The 24729-nt window shown below is 62.7% G+C and overlaps 1 protein-coding gene across 6 annotated transcripts in view; it reads left to right on the top strand.

Moving 5' to 3' along the window:
• The first annotated feature begins 23727 nt into the window (after window positions 1-23727).
• Window positions 23728-24729, top strand: part of LOC117650326 (protein held out wings) — a 40258-nt gene continuing 39256 nt past the window's right edge. For all 6 annotated transcript variants that reach the window (XR_004588028.1, XM_034393679.1, XM_034393677.1 and 3 more), the window contains exon 1: window positions 23728-23857. Coding sequence is in view for 5 of the 6 variants with exons in the window: in XM_034393679.1 (XP_034249570.1) it covers window positions 23728-23857 (130 nt within the window). In the remaining variant the exon portion in view is untranslated. The remainder of the gene's footprint in view (window positions 23858-24729) is intronic.

Raw genomic sequence — 24729 nt, 5'->3', positions numbered from 1 at the left:
CAAGCAATAGTATCCAGCACTACCACACCATAGGAAATTTTCCTTCCAAACTGTTGAACTATTGGCCCATTGACAATCAAAGAAAGTAGAGAGTCAAAACTTGATTGAAGAGACATAACCTCAAAAAAGCATTCCCCACCAACCTGTTGAGCAGTAGCAACAGCAATCAGCTGAGCGGCGGCCGCGGCGGCCGACTGCGTCCGAGACGGCTTGACCTTGACGAGGCACGCATAGAGCTGCATTCGTCACTTTAGAGCCACGCCGAGCTTAATGTGGACAGCTTCGGATTTGTTGAACGCGATAAATTCCTAGTGGGCAGCTTAAGGGAGTGTTCAGCAAAACTAATACAGTTTGAAAAACTTTCTATTTTCAGAAAGAAACAAATTAAGTAGTGAACCGCGAGCCTATGAGAGTTAACTATAGAAGCGAGACTACATGTTTTTTCTTCGCTTTGAGCCTCTGCGGAGCTGGCGGCTGGCCGCGGTGTGGTCTAGCCCTTAATGGTAATGGCAATGTGGCAGCAGGCAGCCACACTGGCGCGCGCGCACGTTGGGTTGCCTATCGCCTGGCGGACGGTGCGCTCGCCGGCCAGCAGGGACCGTCGCTGTCGGCCTGGCGGCCTGGCGGCACGAGCGGGAGGCACGTCACGTCGGCACACCGAGGAAGGCTATTTCCACCACGACGTCGCCGCGTCCCCAAGCCGCGTCGTCGCGACGGCGTGTCACCCCGTGCCCGCGAGCGCACGTGTGCAGCAGGGGCCACGTCGGGCTGCACGGGGGAGTGGTTGCGTCTGGTGAGTCGAGTCCAGCCCAGACCGAAGCGAGGAGCGACCCCGCACCCTGGGCACCCTAGGCAGCCGGCCAAACTGGACGCCCCGATAAAATGGAAAGGGATGTCATACTGAAATAGACACGCAGGAAGGACCCCACCGAATCGAAAGAGAGTCCGCGGCGCCGACGCCGCCCCGCGGCCTGCGGCAGGGCCCCTGCCCACGAAAACACGCCCCAGACTGAAACGAGAGTCGCCCGAGTACTCCGCACCGCGTCCCTGTTTAGGCCCCAAAGATTGAGCGCCACACCAAGAACGTCAAAAAATCGACCGAATTGAGCAGCAGGTTTGTGAGGCAGTGAGCGGACAGGCTTCGATCGTCCAACCCCACGACCGGCGTTCGACCACAACTCCAAGCTTTTCTTTACGACATGTCCTTGGCGGCAAACGCTGATTTCACTCCGTGACCGAGAGTGTACGTAGAGGTATCGACACCGTGCACACAAGTTGAGCGTTTCATCCTCTATAGATCTTAACATTTTTCGATTGGCTCATTTACCCCGCTCGAATTGCCTCTCGGGGTTTTCCTCAGCGCCCTATACGGATCCGCTATTTCCACACCGGCCGCTTTCCAACTAATTTTCATAACTCACGGCCGCCGGGTCCTCTCTCTCAGCCCCACAGTCGTGTCGGGCACTTGTTGAACACGGTCGAAATGTTGGACGCCTCGGGCCGCCGTGGTGCTGAGGTGGACAGGCCCTATCAGGCCATCGACACACCCGTTAGGCCCCCCTGCCTGTCCCCGCGCGCGCAGGCTCGGCTCGGAGAGGGGCACGCCAGGGCACGCCAAGGGGGTGTGGGTGGAGGCAGGCGCCGCACCGCACCGCACGCCCACGCCCCGGCCAATTATTCATCGCCTCGTTTTATTTTTTGTCATTTCCCTCCCGTCCTTTCGCCCCTCCCCTCCGCGGCCGTGTTGGCCCTGCGTGCAGCCTGCAGCCCTTCCCCTCGGGCCGAGAGGGCGCGGCGGCGCGGGGCGCTCCTCCATCTCGGCCACGCTGCGAAGTAAACACGTGGCCGGGGCCGGGGCCGGGGGAGGGTTCAGCGGACTTTCGTCGCGCAGCCTAACGTGTCGTCCTGGTCGCAGACGCCCTCCGCGCTGGCCACGAAAACATAACCCTTCCACCGAATGTATTCTATGGCAGTTGCCATTAAATCGACTGAAACGGCTGTGGCATGTTTGTGGATGCAGTCTCGAGTCTCGCGGCGGGCGGGCAGCTCGGTGTGCATCGTGGCGACGTGTTTTTCACGGCGTGCGACTTCCACCCAGCAACGGCCACACCCACCCACACTGCGGTCTGCGCGGGAGGCCACTTTGGGGGCCCGGGAAAGGAGGAGGCAGGCACGCGGACGCAAAACAAATCCTCCGGGCGGGCAACCGAAGGGAAGGGAGGAACTCTAGTCCTTAGTAGACCGCCCGCTACCATCCCTACGCTAGACGCTAGGAAGTTTTAAGCCCCACAGTTTGACTACACCTCCCCCCGCCTCTTATTTTGAGACCCTCAGCATGACAGGTAGCTCGGTGACAGCCAGTTTAGGTGATTAGCAAAACATGCCATCAAAACAAATTCCTCGACGATCTGAGGGAAAGGGGGAAAAGGGGAAGGGACTCTGCGACAGGGTCCCGCCGCCCCGCCCCGCCCACGCTGCCGTCGGGCCGTCGGGCCCGGCCGCCGCGTCGGGCGAATGGGAACGGGAAGCACCCCGGCATCGCGCTGCGGGCCAAGACGGCCGAGACGGCCAAGGCGCGGTACTGCTGGGCCTTCTAGGCGGCCTGCCTCGCACCAAGCGACACGACGCAACGGCGACGAGAGGAGGTGTCTCGGACGGTCTCGGTGCCGCGCCGCGCAAAGCCGGAATGGCGGAACGGCGCGGCCTCCAGGCGCCTCCAGGACGGCGCGCTGCTGGCCGCGGATTGGCCGGCCGCCGTTTCCCTCATCGGCGGCCGTCGCGGGCCGTGCCAATCGCGTCGCGGTGCGGTGGCGGCTGGTGGCGGCTGGTGGCGGAGCGGACCGCGGCCGTGGCGGTATTGTCTTTGCGGCCGTGGGAGGGGCGGCGCCTACGCGAGCAGCAAAAAAGGGGGGATACCATGTACAAAAGAAAGGGGGGAAAATCATTTCACGGAATCATGGCAGTGACGAAGTTGATTTCATGACTGAACATGTTGCGCCCAAATGGCACAAACGCTCATGATCAAATAAAGTTCTCGCTAAGCTTCTTGATCCGCTGACGCAGTCAAGTGACTGGATTGATAGGTGGCCAAGGTGGGTCGTCTCTTGAGCCTCAAGACAAAATTTGCGAGGCTGGTGCCCCTACACTTGCTGTGGTTAAGGTCTAAAGAGTACTAGGACGTCGAGGGAGGCCTTTTACCACAGCTACATTGGACGCAGTGTCCGCCTACAGTCATAAACAAGTCAAAAAGCCATTAAAAAGTCATACAAAAAGTCAAAACAGCAAAACATCACCGGCTTTTTTAAGGTTGCTTGCACGCAACGAAAAATTTAAAAAATTCTTAAAAATCGTAGCCACTCATTCCACTGAAACCAATCCTAGCCATTGTCGGGCTGCCCGCGGAGTGCTGCCCACGAAGTGCTGCCCCCTCGGGTGCCGGGCCGTCCCGCAGGACGTCGCCAATGCCCTCCATCAAAATGTTTTGCTGCGGAGCAGCGTGTAATGCGTTTGCATTAGAACTTGTTTTCTTAATATCCGCAGCTGCACCTGGGCTGTAACATTTTGATGGGATGTGACGGAGAGGCCCTCGAGCGCTGCGGCTGCGACTCGAAGGGGCCTCAAAGGGTGACAGTGTGACTCGCGATCCGAAGCGACAGCGCGATGCACGCACGCCCACACGCCCACCCGCACGCACGCACGCACGCTAACACACACACACACGCACACACACACACACTCACACATGCGTTCGCGCTCGCTCACACACAGAGAGCCTGTCTAAAATTTGGCGTGAAAGGGATGCGAACGAAGGAGAGAAATTCTCTGTGATGTGTCTTCCTCTGCGCCGCGCCGCGGTCCTCGCCCACCGCACATCTGTCTGCCGCGTGCATGGTTTCCTTCCCTTCGCCGCCGAATCCTTCCCGTGACAGCAGCGACAAAATATTTTTCGACGCAACAAATAAGAGCCGGTAAAATAAAAACAAGAAAAATGAGGGAAGCGAATGAAATGAGATTTCTTGCAATTAGTTTGGAAAGTGTTTTGGCAGAGGAGGTGGTGGATATCGATTTGGTTGTTGTTACTGGTTGGCTCGGGTGGGGTCCGTGTTGAGGACTGAGCCAGCCTCTGCTTCGCTCTGCTACCTCCCTCGGCCCGTAGCGCTGGGCTGGCTGGGCTGGCTGGGCCGTAGGGCCTGTAGATTGGGCACAGCATCGCACACGCCCTTCGATGAGGCGAGAATATATTTAGAGACTGGCAGTAAAAGCTTCCCCCCTCCCCCTTCCATCCCGCGACCGGCACCAGGCGACACCAGGTGACAGCAGACTCAAAGCACTGCGGTGTTTTGTCTTCCTGGCCTGAAATTCGGGGGTCGGAACCCTAAAGCCCTATAAAAACAGTGGTTTGTAGCAGGCTCGCGCCCCAGGACTGCCCAGGGCGCGGACGGAGGAGCAGATTGAGACGCTCTTCTACATCAATTGCACGGCCACGAAAACTTGATCCGCGGAGTGACGGGCCGCGGGAGGGGAAGTGGAAGTGGAAGCTAGGACGGCTGTCAACCTCGAATTGAGTCGTCGCGACGCGTCGTTACCCAGCGCCAACCTCACGGTACCTCGCGCGGGGGGCATCCGCGAGGGCATATCTGTTTCCATCGTGGGGACGTGAAGGGGGCGTCACCGCCACAGGAGATCCTAGGGGCAGGGGCGAAAGGGCGACTGCCCCGCGACACATCCGCGCCCAGCGGGAAAAGACAGGCAAAACAGCCGTTGCGCCGCGTCGCGCGTTGCCCCGGAATGTGGGTCATCATCGCCGCTTCGCCAAGCTCTGCACCATTCCGGATCCGCCACTGCAGGACTGGGCGAATTGATTTACCCTCCTGCAAGACCAAATGCATACCGCCGACTTGCGCTAATTAAAGCCCATAAAGTGTGCAGCGAGAGCGCAGCGCGCGTTTCCCGCCTCGCGCTTCGCCCGCGGACTCGCTGAATGGAAATCGCGGCTCGCCCGGTTCAATTGAAAACAAAACGAACATGCAGCGGCTGGCGGGGCTGGCGGGGTGGCGCTCTCCTCCGCCACCCCGCCGCACCCCGCCGCCCCCGCCGCCCCCCGCGCACCGCGCTGCGCGCGCACCTCAGTCTCAATCGCGGTCTCAATTACCAGGCAGTTATGTCGGCGCAAAGTGTTCCATTGTCCAGGCCGTCCAGACCGCCGTCCAGGCCGTTCAGGTCGGTCGTGGGGGACTCGGAGAAGCCATGAATCAAACCCTGGCCGTCCGCCGCCGCCGTCCGCGCGCTCCACCTGCGCACCCCGGGCAGTGGCCAGCGGCGGCCAGCGGCGGCCAGAGGCCAGCACCCCGCGGTCGCACGGCTATGAAAGTTCAATCGCCATTATGCTGGTACCTGGAAGACATGGCTGCCAGCCGGACACGACCACTCTGGCTCTGCGGCTCTGGGCTTTGCATTTTCTTACTTTTCTCATACATTGTTGTTGTTGCTGCTGATGTTGTTGTTGTACCACGCGGTACGCCCGGGCGGGGCGGCGCCGCTCTGATTTTGATTGGCGGCCTCCGGGACTGACGGTTTATTTGCACAAGGCAAGGCGCGGCAGGGCGAGGCAAGGCCTGCCTGACGGGGACGATGACGGCGTTGGCGATGCCGGGCATTAGCGGCCAGAGACGCCAGAGGCGCCAGAGGCCGGCGAGACTGCCGGACTGCTACCGGACGTGCCTCATTGCACTTTGTTGCACTCTCCCACCGTTCGTTATCGCAACGACCGCAGCGCAGCGCGGCGAGGCGGTACATAATTCACGCACTTCAGTGACTTGCCGCCTTGGTTAGTCTTGCCGCATAGTAATTGAAAAAGGGGGCAAATGTGCAGAAATCGTGGTTTGGCACCTTAGGCGGCCACTGCCTCCAAAGCCAAAGCATCTTCCCTAGGTACCCGTTTGCAAGAGAAGTTTAACACTAACGTTGGCGTAGCAGACAAGGTGTCATTACGGTACGGGGGCTGAGGGGTTAAGAGCATGTTCCCGGAAGTGGAAGGTGCCGAGTTCGAGAGCGAACGAATTATTAATTTTTCGGCAATCGAACCGAACCGAATACAACCCAACCAAACCGAACCAAATCAAACTACCAACCAAACCACCCAAATCAAACCATATCAAACCATGGCCCTCGGTATTATGAGAGCCGCTAAATCGTACTTCCTTACAGAGTGGTGGTTTTTGGACTTATCTTTTACATGACGATTTGCCGCTGCCGTGTTGAAACTGTGACTAGAAATTGCTCAACGAACAGGTGTTTTTCGAGCCGGATCCGGCTCAGCCGGCCGTCGAAGACGAAAGTCGTGCCGTATATTCGCCGTATAAGGGCGGCGCGTGGCGCGGTGGGCGAGGCGACCGGGCGGGGCTGTGAACACAGTGTGAACACTCCCCGGGTGCCTGTCGACGGGGCGCCCGGGGCGGCTGCGCAGCGGCTCCGATTATCACCCGATCCGATAGGTAGCCTGTCATCCGGCTGCCGAGATATAGACATTACGCATTTGGTCCAGGGCCGCGGCGCGTGGTGCCGCGTGCTGCCGCCCCGCCCCAGCGCCGCGTCGACACGCCCCATCCATGTTTGCACGTCCGCGGTGCAGGGCGAGGGCCCCGGCGAGGGCCCCGGCGAGGGCGCAGCGCGCAGGGCGGCGGTGGCCGTGGGAACGCTGGAGGCGGCGTTCGGTTCGGCGGCGCCGTCAACGAGGGCGCCGCGATCCCCGATGGCCGTTGCGTGTTGCCCCAATCACGCGTTGCCGTGTCGCCCGACGGTCGTACGTCGCCGACAAAGAGAGGCACCGTAAATATTCATCAGACGTGAGTCAATTTCAGCGCAAATGAATTTTCGCTTTTTCTTTTGCGATGCCTCGGCCGGGCGGGATAGAGGCGAGCCAGAGGCCGAGCAGGTCTTGCATCCATCCTCTCCTTGATTCATTAGTCGTGGGCGCTGTGCGGTGTGGGGCGTGGCGGGGCGTGGCGGGGGCCAGGTGGGCGTCGCGAGGCACGTCGCACAGCGGGCCCGTCTTTGCGTAGTCGAGGAGCTCCGGCCGCGGCTCGGCCGCCTCCTCGGCGTGCTGGGCGTCAGGACGGGTCTGGCTCCGCCGGCTCGGCCCTTTACAGTTTGCGGTATAATCGTCCCGGCCCCGAAACACCGACGCCCCCGAGGCCCGGGCACGGCCAGCACGGCCAGGCGGTATCTAGGCGTCGCGGCGCCCACTCGGCCAGGGCCTTGATGGCGGGCAGGCGGGCAGGCGGGCGAGGTGGGGCTTGGCAAGCCTCAGCACCGCGGCCACCATCGCCCACGGCCGGAAACCCGGCATCCAGCATCCTGCGCTAGTCGCCGCCACGCCCCGCCCCGCCCCGCCCCGCCCCGCCCCACGAACGACAAGCTCGTCACAGACGTCTCGCTGGAGTCAGCGTCTGGGTGCTACAGTCAGGACAGACAGAGGCACTGCCGGCCGTTGGAATCGGTGGGCAGCCTGTCGGTGGCGATACGGCGATACCCCCGGTAGTCCGTGCAGGGAGACTTAAACGCAAGGCACGGCGACGCCATGGCGACTGGCGACGCCAAGCCACGCCACGGTGTCCGCAGCGTAAGGCGTCGATCTGCCATGCTTTTGAGCCAAGGACAGATACCCCGCTGTTTACGCAATTTTCGAGCGGCATTCCGACTTCACAATTGCGCGTTGGGTGCTTTTCTCGCGGTGGCGACTACAGTTACTCATATGAGGTACATATGAAACTTCTCGTCACTCCCCTCGGATAAAGGTGTTTTGAGATTGGCCTGCCACCTTCTCCCTCGTCCGTGGCGCAGACTGCCCCGCTAACGCACATGACCCGGCCGCGGTAGCAGCGTATTAGGGCTCTGATGGACTGGGCTTATACCGAACTGTGCTCTCTCGCACTCGTGGGGTGTTCCGCTGGGGTGCGAAAGAGACAGAAACGGGTGGGCGAGATGCGGGATGGGAGCGCCCCGTAATGAAGCGGGGCCCGGCAAGGCCCGGCAAGGCGGCCTGATTGGAAGCGGAGAGAGGTTCCATCGGCCATGCCATCGGCCACCGGTCAGTTGGTTCATTCTGCGCATTATGGATTCCAGGCTTTCCAGGGCAAGACAGGGCCGCACCCGTCGGTAACGTTGTTGCCTTCCTCGGCCCGCTCGGTTGCTTGGCCTCCCACACGCTCAACAATTTCCAAACAGCGCCAAGGGCTCCTTTCAGCAGAAAGCATTTTCTTCTGCCCAAAGCATTTTCTCTGCCCTAGAGCACTTTTTGCTAAAAGCAGTTACGCCGGAGATCATTTTCCTGCCTAAACTATACTACCAAAACTTCCAGCCTGTGTCCATGAGTGCAGTATGGCTCGGCCATGTCAACCCACTGCCTGCTTGTTGGCGGCGAGGCGCGGCGAGGCGCGGCGAGGCGCGGCGAGGCTGAGGACCGCGCGGCGCCACATGCAGCCATGCAGCGGTGTGCAGCGGCCACCTCGGCGGCCACCTGCAGAGGCGGCCGCGCCGAGCACGGCCGAGCATTGTCCCGGTGGGCGGGGCGCTGATGAGGCCGCGGGGCCGGGGGCCAGAGGACGCGGAGAGGGCGGAAGGGGCAAGGGGGCGGCACCGCAGCAGGCTTTCCCCGATTTTTCGCGCAAATCGGTCGACCACCGCCACCTCTCGGCACCGCGGCACCCCGCCGCGCGACGGCTGCGCGCTGCGCGCCTCTATCGGCGCACCTGGCGAACGGGACGGCCTTACTTTGGGCACAGACGAGCGGCGCGCACGGCGCAGGAAAATAGCCTGCACCCACACACGCGCGCATACACGTGCGCACAAGCGCACACAAGCATTGACGCACGCACACTCATTCACACACACACACACACACACACACACACACCACACACACACACACACACACACACACACAGAGGGGGGAGAGAGAGAGAGAGTCGTACAAGGGCGTCATGATGGGCGACTTTGTTGTTGCCGTGCTGTGGAGTACTGTAGCGACACGACATTGGCGTGTGGATTGGCACGTCTGGGGCAGCGACCAAAATTGTGCTGAGGCCGTAAATCAAACCCGTTTTGCATATGTGCCTGCCTGCGTGTGTGTGTCGAGCAGGAGGCCGACTGGAGGCCACTGTGGGGATGCTAGAAGCTGCATGTCCTCCGCGGCCTGCCCCGGGACAGCCTCCTGGCGGGCTGGCGGGCTGGGGAAGGGGGTCGGCGTGGACGTCGCGTGGGCGCCAACGGGCTGCAGGTAATCGCCGCCGCCTCCGCGCCACTCGCCGATCCAGCGGCCCCGCGAGCTCGTGGCTCCGGAGAGGGGCAAAGGTGAGGGGGGGGGCGCCCCTCGGCGCGTGCTCCTTGTCTTACATGGGCGGACGGCCCGGCCGGGCCCGCTGCTGACGGCACGGCGGCACGGTGCCTCCTCCTCCACCCACCCCGTCCTCAGGGCCTCGCGGCCTGGCGGCTCGCAGTGGAGTGGACACATCGAACCGATTGCAGACGACACAACAACAACACGGCGGAGAGAGATAATCGGCCGGCGGCGTGCCCGGGCCGCGGGACGGTTACGTGGGGTCCGGTGGGTCCGGCAGGTCCGCGTCGGCGCCTTGTCTCGCCCCTCGCCCCGGCCGCCTTTACGGCCGTTTTAGTGTTCCTCTTATTTCGGGGGCGACGGCGACGTGGCCACGCCGCGAAGCGAGGCGCCCGCCTGAGCCGCTCGCGCCTCTTGTGCCCGACGGGACGGGACGGGACGGCCCGGGGCAAATGTGGGTGATCAGGACGAGCGCACTCCAACAAGTGCACCACGCCGCCTAATGCTTGCGCCGCTTGCGCCGCCGCCGCGGCAGCGGGGCCTCCATTCTCCATTGTCGCTTGGTGCTGCTTGCTGCTGCTTGGGGCTTGGGGGCCGCGCGCCTCCATTGGGGCGGCGGGCTGCGGCCCACGCCGTGCTGGCCGCCTGGCCGCCTGGCCTCTCCATTCACCTTATTGGCGCGGATGGCAGTCAGGTGAATAATAGGCGCGGCGGCATGGTGGCGTGGCGAGTGGGCGTGGGGCCCCACCAGGCCCCACCAGGCCCCACTGGGGCCGCGAGTCGCTCACGCCTACTGCCGCGCCTCGCGCCGCTCTCGCTCGCCGTCCGCGCGGTCGGTCTCCGCCGATCCCCGCCCGCCGCCCCGCGACGACGCGGCCCTCCGCCACGGCGGTCCAGGACGGCGGCCACCAGGACGGCGGTCCAGGACGGCGCACCCGATGGGGCCACCGAACCGACCAGCTCCGAAAGGTCTCGCCCTCGGTCTCGCCCCGCGGTATACTCATTTGAATAACAAAGCCAGAAATTAAACGCGCAGCCTTTGCCGCTGCACCCACGCCGATTCAGACCGATTTTCCCGGCCCCCACGTGGGTAGGCTGGCTCACGCGGCGCGCCGCCGTTCCGCGGGGCAGCCCTCCTCCCAGGCGCTCGCTGCTGCTGCTGGACCGGGAACACTATTGCAGCAAGCGAGACGTCGCCGAGGCCGGCAGCACCACCTGACGCCAGCTCGCCTGCTCGCCAGCACGCCCACACGCTCTCGCCGGAAACAGCTGGTCAAGACACCGGCGTCACTCCGAGTGCCCCGAGTGGCAGTGGGGCCTTTGCGCAACGCGTCCAGCGCGGCGGCGCGGTGTCCAGCGTCCAGCGACCATGCATCCAATCGGACGCAGGGTGATTAGCGTCTCGGAGTCGTTCCGAGTCGTTCGCACGGCAAGGCATTTGCCTCCATCTCCGAGGGTTCGAATACCCCGCCCGACGCGCACCAAAACGGCCGTCATTTTTCGCCCCCTCGCCTTCTGGGGAGATTGTTTACAACTTGGAACGGCCCTCACGGTGTGGTGGCGGCGGTGGTGGTGTGGGGAGGCCGAGCAGAGCGGCGGGCGCGTCCAGTGAATTTTGGCCGCCGCTCGAAAACGTGTGGGTGAGGTTCAACTCCAACCCGGCCTGGGCGCAGCCAGGCCCAGCCTTGTTTGGTGTGGGAGGGCGGGTTGCCGGGCCTACCGACATCAGGCCGGGTCCGCGCTGAGTCAAATCCAAAGCCCGACGCTCTCCTCTTGGGGTTTGGGTCACTGGCCGCGCCACCGCGAGCCGCGAGCGCAGCGCGGCGTCCGGATCACACTGCCGCGGTGGACGACGCGAGCCTGCGTCGTTTGTCCGACCTCGTTTCGTCCGGAGCGTCGGGGTGCGTGGGCGAGACGAGCGCCGCGGCGCCGCGTCGAGCAGGTGTTGGCATTTCGAATCGCGGCCGGCCGGCGCCATGGCCATGCCATCATGCCGTGCCCGCATCAGACGCAAGTCGCTCGCTCTCTCGATCGATCAGTTCTCTTAGGAGAATTCTCGGCGGCCGAGGCGCCGAGGCCCATCAATGCAACCATTGTCCATTCTTCGAGTGCCCGGCGGGTGCCTTGGTGGCGTGCGTGTTTATCGCGACCGCGGACGCTGCCCCCGGGCAGGGAAGTCCTCGGCGCCGAGCTGCGCTAGCCGCGCCGAGCCGACTGCGCAAAATCTAGGCCGAGGAGGAAAAGGAAAAAACATCTCGAGGGAGAATGTGTCCAGCGCAGCCGCGTGTCTGCCTTGGCTGTGCCAGCGCGCAGCGCGCTCGCCCACGTCGGCCGGAATGGAGGTTTTCATTACCAGGTGCGTGTGGCCCCTCCCCCCCCCCCTTCCCCTGCAGCTCGCTCTGGTGTGTCAATGTCGGGGATAGACACCTCCGGTGGGCCCAACCTGCGCGCAGTCCCCACACGGCGGTGGCGGTGCCCCGGCGGTGCCTTGGGTGCCTTGCCTGGGCGGGCTTGGCGGGCTTGGCGCCTTGACACGCCACGCCGCTGCGCCGCACGGCCAAATATCGCGTGGGCCGGACGAGGCAGCAGCGCACGGCCCACGGCCCACGGCCCAGGGCAGGGCCCTGCCTTGCCGCCTGCTGCATTCGGGCGCGGAATGTGAAAAGCAAATGAGTTTGGCGTGTGGCGCGCGCCGCGTGTCGGCGTGTCACAACGTCCGTAAAGGCACGCAGCAGGCACACCCCGCGTCTCAATGCACGCGCGCCCACCAGGTCGGCGCGTGCGTCGCAAGTGAGCCGCCTTGGTGTGGAACAACGCGCTGTGCTGGAATAGGGGGAGGACGCCGCCCGCATTGCCCATCAGGCATATGGGGCAAGTACCAACACCGGCCACCTCGCTCGGGTCTATATATTTTGCTTCATACACAATTTTAATTGCTATCTTTGGAATGAGCCCATACTACCCCGTATAAGAAAACCAAACCAGTATTAACCGAGAAATTTGAAAGGGAAGAGAAAAAATTTTGAACGCCACACCCCCTCCCCAGTCTTAATGGTGGGATTCGATCCCCGGATCCCACCATCAGGATCACACGACTTTACGCTCGCGGCTACCACAGCCGATGATATGTAAAGCGGCGTGAGGTGGGTTCTTGACGCAACAGGACTCGACCGACCCGGTCAAAATTTCGCAAGAAGTTGCGGGAGTCGAACCGCCGACCCTTGCACTGCGAACCGACGCCTCTACTCCCTGGACCACCACGTCCCACACTCAGTGAGGGCTCACGTTCACAGGTTTAAACCGCACTGGGTGAGGCAGTAAAATTAAATGGAAATATTTGTTAGGAGTCGAACCTCCGGCATGTGGGCCTGTTGTACACGGCTCCGCTCTGATGGCCTCAAACCACCACCCCTAGGATAGCAAGTCGAAAAAACTATTGTGACGCTGGTATTCGAACGCCGGCCTGCGGTAACCCAATCCCACGTCTCGAACCTGTCGGCTACCGCAGCAGTTGTGAAACGCGACGGAAGGCTTGTTCCTATCACCTGTGTACGGTCGAATTAGTTCAGGCCGGGGTTCGACTACCAGTATCGGATTTTTTAAGCAGATGATACCTTGGCACGGCTAGTACCAAAGTACCAACACCGGCCAGCTCGCTCGGGTCTATGTATTTTGTTTCATACACAATTTTAAATACTATCTTTGGAATGAGCCCATACTACCCCGTATAAGAAAACCAAACGAGTACCATCTGCTTTCAGTAACGTTCGTTGAATGAGATTTTGTGCCCCAGCAGTGTAGGCCGCTGCTGTCGTAATTGTATTGTAATTATGAAGCCGAGCTGAACAGGAAAGCGTCGTACAACGCAACGCGCACGCGCGCCCACACTCCGCGCGGCACGGCGCAGCGCGGTGCGGCTCGGTCAGAAAATGCATAACTTTCTCAGTGAAAAATGTTGTCGTATCTGCGGGGATGGTGAGAATGAGCCACCATGGTGGTGAAGCTACTTCACTTCTCCCGCCGACAGACAGAATTGCGTTGGATGCCTCCCTAACAACCAACAAACCTTTACGGCGCGGTGGCCATTGTTGGCCGCCACTGCAGGGTCCTGCAGGACTTGCGCGTGTTTCGCCTCGTTGAATGGGACGGCGTCGAGTGGCATTCCTGTGCCGGAAGGGCTCGGCCATGCAGCTTCTACGTTTCTGGGAGGATCGTTATCGTTTGTAGGTGAGGTACATGTAGTCCCGGATAGCGCGTCTTCCTGCAGCGTGCTGCACCCCTGCTGCAATGATAATCTTCACGAGGTCGTGACGGCGACGGTCTCCTCGGCGACATGGACGTCCCCTGGACTCAGGACATCTGGCTCGTCACGGGCACCGTGGTGGCCGCGTGAGTACACCGTCTGCGTTTCGGCTTCGGCACTCAGGGCGCGCAGGCCTTGGCCCAGGGTCATGCCTGAGACGAGGCCGTGTGTGCCGCAGGTCCATGGCCCTGATCACGCTCGTGTGGTGCGCACTGTGGTGCGTGCGCGCGGCCGACCCCGGCCAGGGGCCCCAGGGGCGCGCGTACCGCGACTGGACGTCCACCAGGTCGGGGTCCTCGTCGGCGCGGTGGTGGTGGTGGTCGCCCCGGTACGGCGTGGTGACGGTGGCCTACCCCGGGCAGGCGGCGCCGGCCCCGATACCTGTGCCCACCGTCGTGTACCACGAGCCCGCGTACGCGGTCTACGCGTCGGCGCCGCCTGCCGCCCCGCCGCCCGCCAACCCCGAGCCGCCCCCTGCAACCCAGACAACTGCCGCCCCTGTTCCCGCACCGCCAGCGCCAGCCCCGCCGGCCGCGGCCACGCAGCAGCGCCGCACCCCGGCCAGCGACAAGCCGGCGCAGTAGGGCAAGTCCGCCGGAGAGTACCGGACTCAGGGTTGCCGGAAGCGTCCATTGATCCAAACAGCCGTGGCTTACTCTCTGGTAATCGAGACGTGGCTGCGGGACAATTTGCACAAAACTCCTGTCAATTCGATACCCGAATTCGATCCCGAATTACTACTAGTAGTACTGTTCAAGCCCGTTTTGTTTCTTTATTGGACCCTCAGACCTCAGCGGCCAAGATCGTAGAAGCGTCGCCCGCTATTTGGATCAGTCGATCGACTCTCCGTACTTCCGCGAATTTTTAGTGGCATTTCCAGTGTGGTTCGAGCCGGTCACTTTATGTTTTTGTGTTCCGCGCCGCGATTCCAAGACAAGTGGATGGTGGCCGCCATGAGCTAAAAGGCATCGATGGGGCTCTACCCACGGGTCTCGCGATCGACTCCTAACACTTGTTTTCCGTTTTTGACTGGCGTTCCCACTGCGTTTCAAACTCTGGCCTCACCCGGCACGTGTGGATACAGAGCGTGGTGGCCGAGTGCGGAAAGGGCGTGCGTGTGACGCTTGGATCGGGCGATCGAAACCCAGCGACTCACTCTTTTTTACTGGCTTCACCACTGCGGTCGAACCCATGGCTTCAAGCACTTCGTTCCACACACAAGCCCACATGAGCTGTGGTGGCCGAGATCAGAGAGGCGTCGGGCCCCGACATCAGAGTTCGGGGTTCGATACTCGTCAGGTCGCAAATGTTTTTACCAAGCTTACATAGCACGAAGGCGGTTCAAGTATACAAAATCGGCCTCCTACCGGCGTGCCTCTCATAGCCCAGTGGTTCCGCTGCTGGGCAGGGTGACGCAGACTCCTGAGTACCAGTAGCATGGCCCCTGAGTGGGAAGGGGGCCGGGGATCGAAACCCGACTACTGGGAAAGGTGGCAGCCTGGCCTACTATGAGGGGACTCCTCCACATCACAGATGACGTGACCAATGACGGGGCCACTGCGGTTTAACTCTGAGGTTGCTCCTGTGATGAGATGGGGGAACCACTGGCTCACCAAGTCAGCGGGGAAGAGGGCCGGTTCGCCGGGGTGCCCTCTTTCGCTGAAATTTTCTTTATCGTGTTGAGCCACGGCTTTTTGGATGAATGGAGCGCCGCCGGGTACCACCTCTGTTTTGCGGGGCTGCGCCATGCGTGTCTTCTCCTGGCCGTGGCCTGGCGGGGCTGGGGGTGGACGCGCCGATGGTCAAGTGGCAAAATAAAGAGGGAAGCATGCGCGAAGTGCTGCGGGGCTCGGTGTGGCTGGGTGCAGCTCGGCGCCCGGGCGGTAGGCAGCGCCACCACTCGGCTGCAGCGCGGCCAGCCTGCGCCGCCGCCACAGGCTGAAGGGCTGCGAGCGCGTGGAGCGGCCAGCGGCCAGTGTGGGCGGACCGCGTTCCTCCAGCCCATGACCCTCCACTCCAGCTCTCTCCGGCCACTGGCCCCACCCAGGCGTTCGACGCCACTCCAAGGCTGCGGCGCCCGCCGTCGGCCTCGAAGATTCTCCGCCCGCGGCTGCGTCAAGCTGCGTCAAGCTGCGTCAAGCTGCGTCAAGCTGCGTCAAGCTGCGTCAAGCTGCGTCAAGCTGCGTCAAGCTGCGTCAAGCTGCGTCAAGCTGCGTCAAGCTGCGTCAAGCTGCGTCAAGCTGCGTCAAGCTGCGTCAAGCTGCGTCAAGCTGCGTCAAGCTGCGTCAAGCTGCGTCAAGCTGCGTCAGCTGCGTCAAGCTGCGTCAAGCTGCGTCAATGCGTCAAGCTGCGTCAAGCTGCGTCAAGCTGCGTCAAGCTGCTCAAGTGCTCAAGTCCTGCGTCAACCCGCCCTGCGTCAAGCTGCGTCAAGCTGCGTCAAGCATCAACGAAGCAGCGCCGGGTGCTGTCAGAACACCTCGAAACCTCTGCCGATAGTCCGCCTGCGAACTCGCTCCGCGAATAAAGATCCGTTCCTGACCCAGTGCCAGGGGTCCGAGGCACCCCCGCCCTCCGCAGGCAGGTCGGCAGAATGGTCCAAACATAACGAAGAAAACACGGCCGGGTGGTGTCAGAGACACGTCGATACTCCTCTTTTTAGTGTGGCGGCGAGTGCGTGCCCGCTCGCGGGGCCTGCTCATGCAACGCGCAGATACAATCGCGCTCTGCACGTACGTACCGCATTGTCTCACCCCTACGCACGGCGCCAAGCCAGGCAAGCCAACCCAGCGCCAGCAAGCCGGCACGCCGGCACGCCAGCACGGAGCGTGTACAAAAGACTCGATATGACGGACTTGGCATCACCCCACCGCGACGCCACGCGATGAGCGCAACGCCAGACGAGGAGGCATCCGCGGCTTGTCCGCGCTCCTACACGCGACGAAAAGTGGCCCCCAAAGGGCATTTCCTCGTTGTCGAACTTTGGTTCCCGAGCGCTTAAAATTGGTTCCCTGGCGCCAAACAATATCCCGAATGATTGATCGAAGTTAATCCGTGAACCCGCATCGGGGAGTATTCGTTTGTATTCTGTTCAGGCACCACTGGGCACCTCCTCGGCCGCCGCCGCGCCCCCATTGTAACATGACGTCTATTTTCAAGTTTCCTCCTCGCTCGCCATTCGCAGGCCTGGGGCTGCCCTGACCCTCCCTGTTGTTTCGGTTCCGCCACATAAATCTGGCGCCCCAAAGGGGCCGGGCCGTGTGGCCGGGCCCAGGAGGCCCTGCCGTGGAGGCGCGAGCTTACGCGCGAGGCGCGGCGGCGGAACGGGGCGCGGCCTGCGTCACCACGCCTGGACTGCAACGGCCACCGATCCCGGCGCTGCCCTCAAACCAATTCTGTCTCGTTTTGATGTTTGATCCACCTCGAAGTATTTGAGGCGCTCGGCTCAGTGTAGCAGGCGAAATGCAGGGCGTGCGGTACGCGGTACGGTACGGCCTGCCTGTGTGTGGAAGTCGTTGGGCTGGAGCCGGGACCGCTCGAGGTGTCATGCTTCGAGGGCCGGCGGCGACCAAGGCGGCGACCAAGGCGGCACCGCGACATGCGTGCGAGCGCCGTGCCTGTGCGTGCACTCCACTGCACTCTGCACGCTTCGTGGGCGCGGACATGCCATTACGGTAATCGCATGTTGATCGTACACCTCGGTACACCTCGTCATCCGCCACTCCTCTCCGGTATAATCCGGTCCCGTTTAGTGTGACACGGCCATTTCGTCATGTTTATGTTGGCTCCTTTCTGCACTCGGCGCCCATCGGCAGGGTCTGCATAACTTCTGGTCGAAACTTTATACAAAAAATAACTTTATTTTTCCATGATTTCCTAAATCTGTTGTCGTGCGCAAGACGCTCGTATCGAGCATGCTATGCTGTACACAGCGCACCGTCTACAGGAGAGACACCTAAAATACAATTACCGTACGGCACTGGGCTGCCTTGTCCTCGTCTGGCCTCTGCGCCTCCTTCGTGTTGTGACGGGAGAGGTTCGGCGGGACACTGGTGCAGGCCCGACCCGACTGCAACGGCGGGCACGGCGGACAGTAAAACATCGAAAATAAACTCGGTTTCGGCGAGCAGCGAGCATCCCTCTGCGACGACGATAACCCTTCCCTTCCCCCACTCCACCGGTTGACAAGGGCGCGAGTCACTCTGCCGGCAAATGACCCTCCGCGGTCTGGTCTCTCCGCCTCTGGTCTCTTTGGCCGCGACGCGCCACTTTTGAAGAGACGCTCAACTTGTGGGTCACGCGTTCGAGTTTCGAGGAAAGCTAAACCGTTCGTCGAGAATCTTGTTTGCGACGGCACCGTCTGACCGCATCAAAGAAGGAGTCCTGGTTGCACACGGTGATCCTGCAAAACGCTCGCCCTGAGACAGGCTGGGAGGGAGATGGGGAGTGGTTCGGCTTTGACATACGCTAGGATAGGGTATCCACACCCTTTTCATTCGAGCAATCCCACTAAAAATCAAGCAACGCGAATGGGAAAATTTTTGGAAATAGGCAAAGCGACACATTTGCCTGTGTTGTGGCTGACCTGCAGCAGTGTAGTTTTCATTTAATATTCGCTCTCCTCCCTCCTCACACGCCTTTTGGCTGCCAGTCGCGGGTGGGCTCTAGCGAGCTCTGGTGGGCCCAGGCCGTGGTGGCCCTTTGCGCCTCGTGGGCCTGCTGGGCCTGCTGGGCCCGCCGCGGTGGTGGTCCCGCCATTTCGCTTCACGCCCGTCGCGCCCGGCCTGGCGTGCCTAGAGGCTAGCCCCGCCAGCAGGGCCCCACCGCGGCGCCGCGGCGCTGATATATCCACTTTGTCAGCTCGGCTTGTGTGAATGGGGGAATGGGGGAGGGGGGGGGGCTAGCCGGGGCGGTACTCGGGCTACTGCGTTGGCTCTGGGGTTGTCCTCGGTCTGTGGTCGCACCGGAATGCCCAATCAAGCAACCCACTCCCCACTCGCCCTCGACTTGACAGTCTCCTTTAAGAGAAAGGTCGAGTCAAAAATTGGCGGTAGATTGGTTTTGGTGGGTGGATTTTCACGCCGCGTCCAAGAAGGGAGGGGCGCGGAGGGCCGCCAAAGCCAAGCAGCCATTTGAATTGGAAGCGGCCAACGGACCGTGGACCGCGAGACTCCCTGCTAAGCCGGGCAGTGGCGCCGTGGCCGTCTCGGTGCGTTTCGGCTTATTTTTGGAAAGAAAGCTTCCCCTTGCGCTTCGCCTGCTTCGCGCTTCCACCGCCGTCGCCTCGTCCTTCGACGCCGCAGTGCGCCGCAGAGGGGAGCTGTCGGGGCTGTCCCTGCCTCCCTGCCGTGCCGCCGGCCAAGAAGTGTCGCGCCGCCGCACCGTGCCCCGCGGCCGGAGGAGAGGAGGGAGACGGGGACGTCTTTCAGTGAACTAGAACGACGCCCGCGTTCAAAGGCACGCCGAGCCGGCCGCCGTTTGAGGGATCAGCCGGGATCAGTTCGTGCTGGCTGCTTGATGTGCCGCATGCAACCGGCCGGCAGCACCCACTCGTGCCGTCAACCAACAACCAGGACCATAGCACCCCACGCCTCCCCAAGCCGAGGGTCGGTCACAAATCGGTTGCGGAATCGAACAATAGTCTTGTTGATCGGTTTTGCCAGTGAGCCTGTCACTTATTAGATCCCCGCCGAACGAGAGACGAAAAGAGAAAGAGGGTAGGGGGTGGAAGATGGGACTGTGATGGGAAACCACGCGAATCCCACTCCTCCCTCCGCCGGCGTCCACCCTCCCAGGTATATTCAGAGGTACGTAATTCACGGTCTCTGAAACGGGCTGGCTCCGTTCCCGAAACAAGTGTCACATGAAAACACGCCGCGTATTTTATTTTTGTGCCTTCCCGCAATTTATACCGCCGCGTGAGCCGTACCTGCCGGCCGGCGCGACCACCGCGAGCACGAGCAGGGCTAGGAGGGCGAGCAGGACGAGCAGGACGAGGAGGCGAGACGCTGGCCGCGAACCTGCTGCGCCCCGGCCCGGCCCCGGCCCGGCCGTGCAGGCGGCGGTCCCCACGGCGCCGACGACCTGCTTGACCCGCTTCCCGGGGGCAGCACGACGACGTCGCTCTTCTTGTCGGCCCAGCGGATCGCGGCCGCACTTTTCCACATTTCCTGTCTGCCCGCCGAACGTCGGCCGCGTCGGCCTGGGAGAGGAGAGGTGTTTTCGTTGATCGCAAACACTCCCTCTAGCCCGGGGTTCGTCCGCTATTCTTAGGCGCGGCGCCCCGCCCCGCCCGCCACGCCGCCACGCCGCCACGCCCCACTGCACCGCCGCCCCCCGCAGTGCCCCGCCCCGGTGCCGCAGAGCTTCCTGCTGCCTCCGCCTGCTCCGCCTGCTCCGCCCTCAGCCCGATGCGCACGGCCGATAAAGGACGACGCTAAAGGGCTGCAGCGTCGCCGTGCACCGTGCGTCGCCGCGACGCTGCGGCGGCCAAGTCAAGGAGCCGGGCCGAGCGCGGCCGCCCGGCGGGTAGGCAACCCAACGCACTCCGCCAGCGCGCGGCGCTCCCTCGCCGCGCCGTCCATAGGGGCGCTCAGCAGGTCTCGTCGGGACTACGTACCCGTGAGTACTTACTGTGCTTCCCAACGCGATTCTCCTCTTCGAATGCAGTTCCAGAGATGCGCATCCGTCCGAAACCATATCATTCGGCCTTCTCGTGCGTCACCAAAATGAGAGTGCCGAACTAGAGACTGGCGGACCGAGCGACGACTCGCGTGACCAGTCGCCGCGTGCCCGCGGATAGCGTGATGGCTGCTTTAGCTTTAGCGTCACAATCTGAGTAGTTTTGATCGGCTGCTGGACCGTGCCACCTCGCTCGTACTGACGTCAACGCAGTACCCATTTAAAAGGCATAGTTTAGTGTAATTTAATATTCCTTCGCACGCCGGTAAAACTAGAGCGTTCAAGCAGAAGTACACATTGTCTGTCGTGAGATGATTGTACGCCCCAGAACGAAAGATTCGTCTGTCGGTGCACGAAGCACAACCGAACCGATTGCTTTAGCAGGCGCTCGTCACAAACTTTCGGAATGGTGGCCAGTAGACGAAGATGATTGCGTTTGTACGAGTAATAGTAAAGACGACCCACCGTTGGGCTGCAATAAACTTTTTGCAGATTGTTTATTTTGGACGCGGTGTGTTTGGATTCACCGCCGTCGTGTCGCTGGGAGGCTGAATGGAATCGCTGGAGCTGCTGGCCTGGACAGAAACAGTGTGGGAAGATGCCCCCTCCCCCCTTCCACCGCGCCCCCCGAACAGAGCAGGGCGGGGCACATAGCGCGGCGGGCGCGGCGCGGCGCTCGGCCCGGCCACGGCCACATCGAGAGAAAGTGCGTAGGTGTGAGTGCGTCCGCTCCGTCCGCTCCGCCGCCGGCCTCCGGGCCGCACCTCGTGGACGGGACGACGGGCCGACGGGCCGACGACGGTCTTCGCACCGCCGCGTCGTCGCGCACCGCGCACCGCCGTGCACTCGGTACAAATGAAACGAAACGTAAACACCTCGGAGGACACCGAGGCGGGGCCGTCCCTAACCGCCGAGGACGACGCCGAGGACCTGGTGGCGGGCCCTGGCCGGATGCCCTCGCCGTCCCGGCCCCCGTCCGTGCATTGCCCGTGCGGAGAGGGGGTGCGACGGGGTGACGTGTGTAGCGCGGGCGCGGGGTGGCGTCGGCAAAAAACAAAAATGCAAGCGACCAAAGAAAAATTGGTGGGGAAATGGGTGGAGTGGAGTTGGTTACAGGTTTTCACGGACTTTCACGAGTGTTCAAAGACTCACGCCGTCTTTTATTCTGCTGTGTGGCACTGAGGACAATTTTCACCAATCCCTTAAAAATAGCATCTCCAGAAAGCCTGCTGGTTGGTGGGCAGGTGGGGTAACCCACAACACATACCCTCGAAGGAAGGTAAACTCCTCACAATCTCCCTCCCTCCCCAAACCGAAACCTTAGAACCGCCACTGGTCTGACTCCGCGACGGTGGTTCGGCGTCTTGAGCGCGCAGTCCGGCACGCCGCCGATGTCGCCGCAATTTTAATTGGGACCTGAACCGGGCTGGCTGTAGTTAAGTTGCAGTAAGCTGCAATACGCGCGGCGGTGCGCGTAAGTCTCTCGGACCTTTTTATTTTTATAACGCGTTTCCCCTACGGGCTACGGTACATGCATCGGGACATGCATGCGAGCCGGGAGCGAGGGAGGCAGGGCGAGGGCGGGGAGGGGCATGAACTGCGGCAGCCTGCAGCCTGCGGGTCCACGCCGGTATGTGCGGCAGATAGGCATCGCGAGGGACGCGGGGGACGCGATGGAGAATCATTCATATTCAATTACAGTGTCATCCCAATCGTAAAGAACGCCCAGATGCTGTGCCGTGCGTGCCGTCGCGGTCGTGGTCGTGGTTGGCGCCGCGGTGCCGCGGCCGCTGCTGCTGCAGCATGCTGCCCCCGCACGTCCGCATCATGTGCGTGTTCCCTCATTCCCCCCGTAATGTGCATTTTGAATCGCGGGAGTAAAGCCGCGCGCTTTGCGTGCCCCCTCCCCGCCCCGCCCCACCGGGCAGCGGTTCAGCTTTGAGCACTTTAAGGCGGCAGGGGCGTAGCCACGGCGTAGCTCAGCGGTGCGGCCTACCCGTGTGACGGCGACGCCAACGCCACCTACGTACCCGCCGAGACGAGCCGCGCAGCCGCGCCGTCGTGCGGGCAGCGGCCGAGCCGAGCCGACCCGAGCCGGGGCGTGAGCCGAGCCGAGCCAGCTGCCCGGTCCAAAGACTCGGGCCGAACGGCGCCGAGCCGAGCGCCGAGCGCGGAGTCGAGTCGAAGCGAACGGCGTCGCCGAGGAGCAGGACGGAGGTACGCCGTGTTCGGCCGTTCGGCCGTTCCGTTCGGCCCCGCCAGCCGCGCCCCTCGCCGCGCCCCGCCGCGCCTTCCAGGCCTTCCAGGCCTTCCAGGCAGGCATGCTGTAGCCAGACAGACACTCCAGAAATGATGATGCTGGGGCCGTGCGCTGTGCGGCCGTGCGCGCCGCGCCGCGCCCCGCCACCGCCAGCCAGTAAATGAGGGAAACAGATGCGTCTCCAAACCGCGCCCAGGCGCCCATCGCCGCCGCAAGGGCCACTGCGTCTGCGCCTACGGCTTGCGGCGTGCGAAAACTGTCGCCTGAGTCACTGGGAAAGATTTTGTCTCTTTTGGTGGCGCGCGCACAGCGACCGGGGGTGCCGGGTGACGGGCCGGCGGCGCTCGCGGTTCGGCCGGCGAGGGGGGCTCGGCCGCGGCCTCGGTCCGCTGCCAGGGATGTCGCGCAGAGGCTGAGAGGGCGGCCGGGGCGGGGTGCGCCAACTGCAGTCAATGCAGTCCATGCACCTCAAGGAGGGCGTCCAGGGAGTCCAGGAGAATCGGGGAAAGGCGATTTGGGCGGCGCTGGCGGGCGACGCGCGCCCTATATGGCAGGACGGGCAGGACGGGGGCCTGTCCTGCCCCCCGCGCCGCCCCCCGCCCCCTCGTCCTCGTCGTGTCTGACTCCACCCGCCCCTCACCCCGTCTACTCCGCTCTCGGACTTGCCCCCTTTCCCCTCGCTCCGCCCGCACCGCTCCGCGCTCCGCCACGCCCGACCTGCAGCGGTTGCGCAGCCCGCCTCCTCCCCTCCGCCGCCTCCTCAGCCCAGGCATTCCCCCTCCGCGCGCCCCGCCTGCCCCTACCGCCCCCTCTCTGCCCCCTGCCGCGCCGCGCCCGGCTCGCCCACGGCCCACGAGGAGAGGACCAACCAGTGTGCTCTGCGCTCTGGCGACTTGAGCCAGACTCAGACTCAGGCTCAGTAGCGCCGACCGGTCTCGCCCGATGCGCCGTCTGCGTTCGCTGAGCTCGCGTTAGTCGTTAGTCGCCGCCCTGACTTTGGCTAGCGTTCAACGGGCACTCGTCTCGCAGTGTGTGCAGTGAAGTGCAGTGCCGTGTGCAGCGACTTGCAGGGACTTGCAGTGACGCGTCGACGCGCCACGGGGTGCCTGGACTAGACTCTGCCCGCTTGGAACTCTGCAGATCGCCACCATGAGTGACCAGCAGGGTCATCCGACCATGCAGAGTATAGCCGACTATTTGGCGCAACTGCTCAAAGACAGGAAACAGCTCGCCGCCTTCCCGAACGTCTTCATTCACGTCGAACGGCTCATAGATGAAGGTGAGTTGACTCCCATGCTCCCCCCTCCACCGCTTTCATTCTGGCAGCAGACGACGCGAGGGAATGTCCGCCGGGCGCGGCGCGGCGCGGCGGCTCGTCGAAAAAGAAAGGAAGTAAATGAAGAGTTGTGGTGTGTACAAGTTGAATGACACGTCGAAATCTGCCACGGAGAAGATAAATGGAGAAGAGGACAAGTGCGCCGATCATTGCAAGGCCCTCTAAAATAAACCTGTGTTGTTAAAAGTCGGACTGTGTATGCATGTGTGTGTGAATGTGAATACCTGGACAGTTGAGGACGCCAAGGACTTGAGCCGCGTCGCGACGGTGACGACGGTGACGTGAACAGTGTACCGAGGAATGCCCTGCCGCTCCTCCCGGCACGACGACGGCACGACGGCGACGGCCCTAACCCATATGAATTAGAGCCAACAAGAAAAAGAGTCGCCTTTTCTCGCTTTGGGCATGGCGGGGCCTCCACGGCGGGGCCTCCATGGCGGGGCCGGCGGCGCACAACTCAGCGCTGCGACATTCCCCGACACGTGCGTCGCGGCGTCGCGGCGTCCGAGATGCGTGGCTGCGCCGCGCGCTGTGCGGCAATGGACTGCAATGGACCAGCGGCGACGATGCGGAGGCCGAGTGCAGCAAGTACGCAAGTGCGCCGCGGAAAGTTACCTCCCGGAGCCTGCCAGCTCGCCAGCCCGCCACCGAATTCTCTGCAGCCAAGTTCGCCTCGGCCGCCAGTGGCGGCGTAGCGGCGGTTTATGTGTTTCGTGGGCTTGGGGCTCTGGGCTCGGGGCTCGCTGACAGCGCGCGGGGTCCAAAATAACCTCCCCACACGCGCCAGGCCGGGGGGAGCGGCGGCGGCCACGTCA

The sequence above is a fragment of the Thrips palmi genome, unplaced genomic scaffold (genome assembly GCF_012932325.1).
Source record: "Thrips palmi isolate BJ-2018 unplaced genomic scaffold, TpBJ-2018v1 HiC_scaffold_5, whole genome shotgun sequence".
Lineage (NCBI taxonomy): Eukaryota > Metazoa > Arthropoda > Insecta > Thysanoptera > Thripidae > Thrips > Thrips palmi.
The sequence above is the reverse complement of the archived record's forward strand: the minus strand, read 5'-3'. Positions and strand labels throughout refer to the sequence as shown.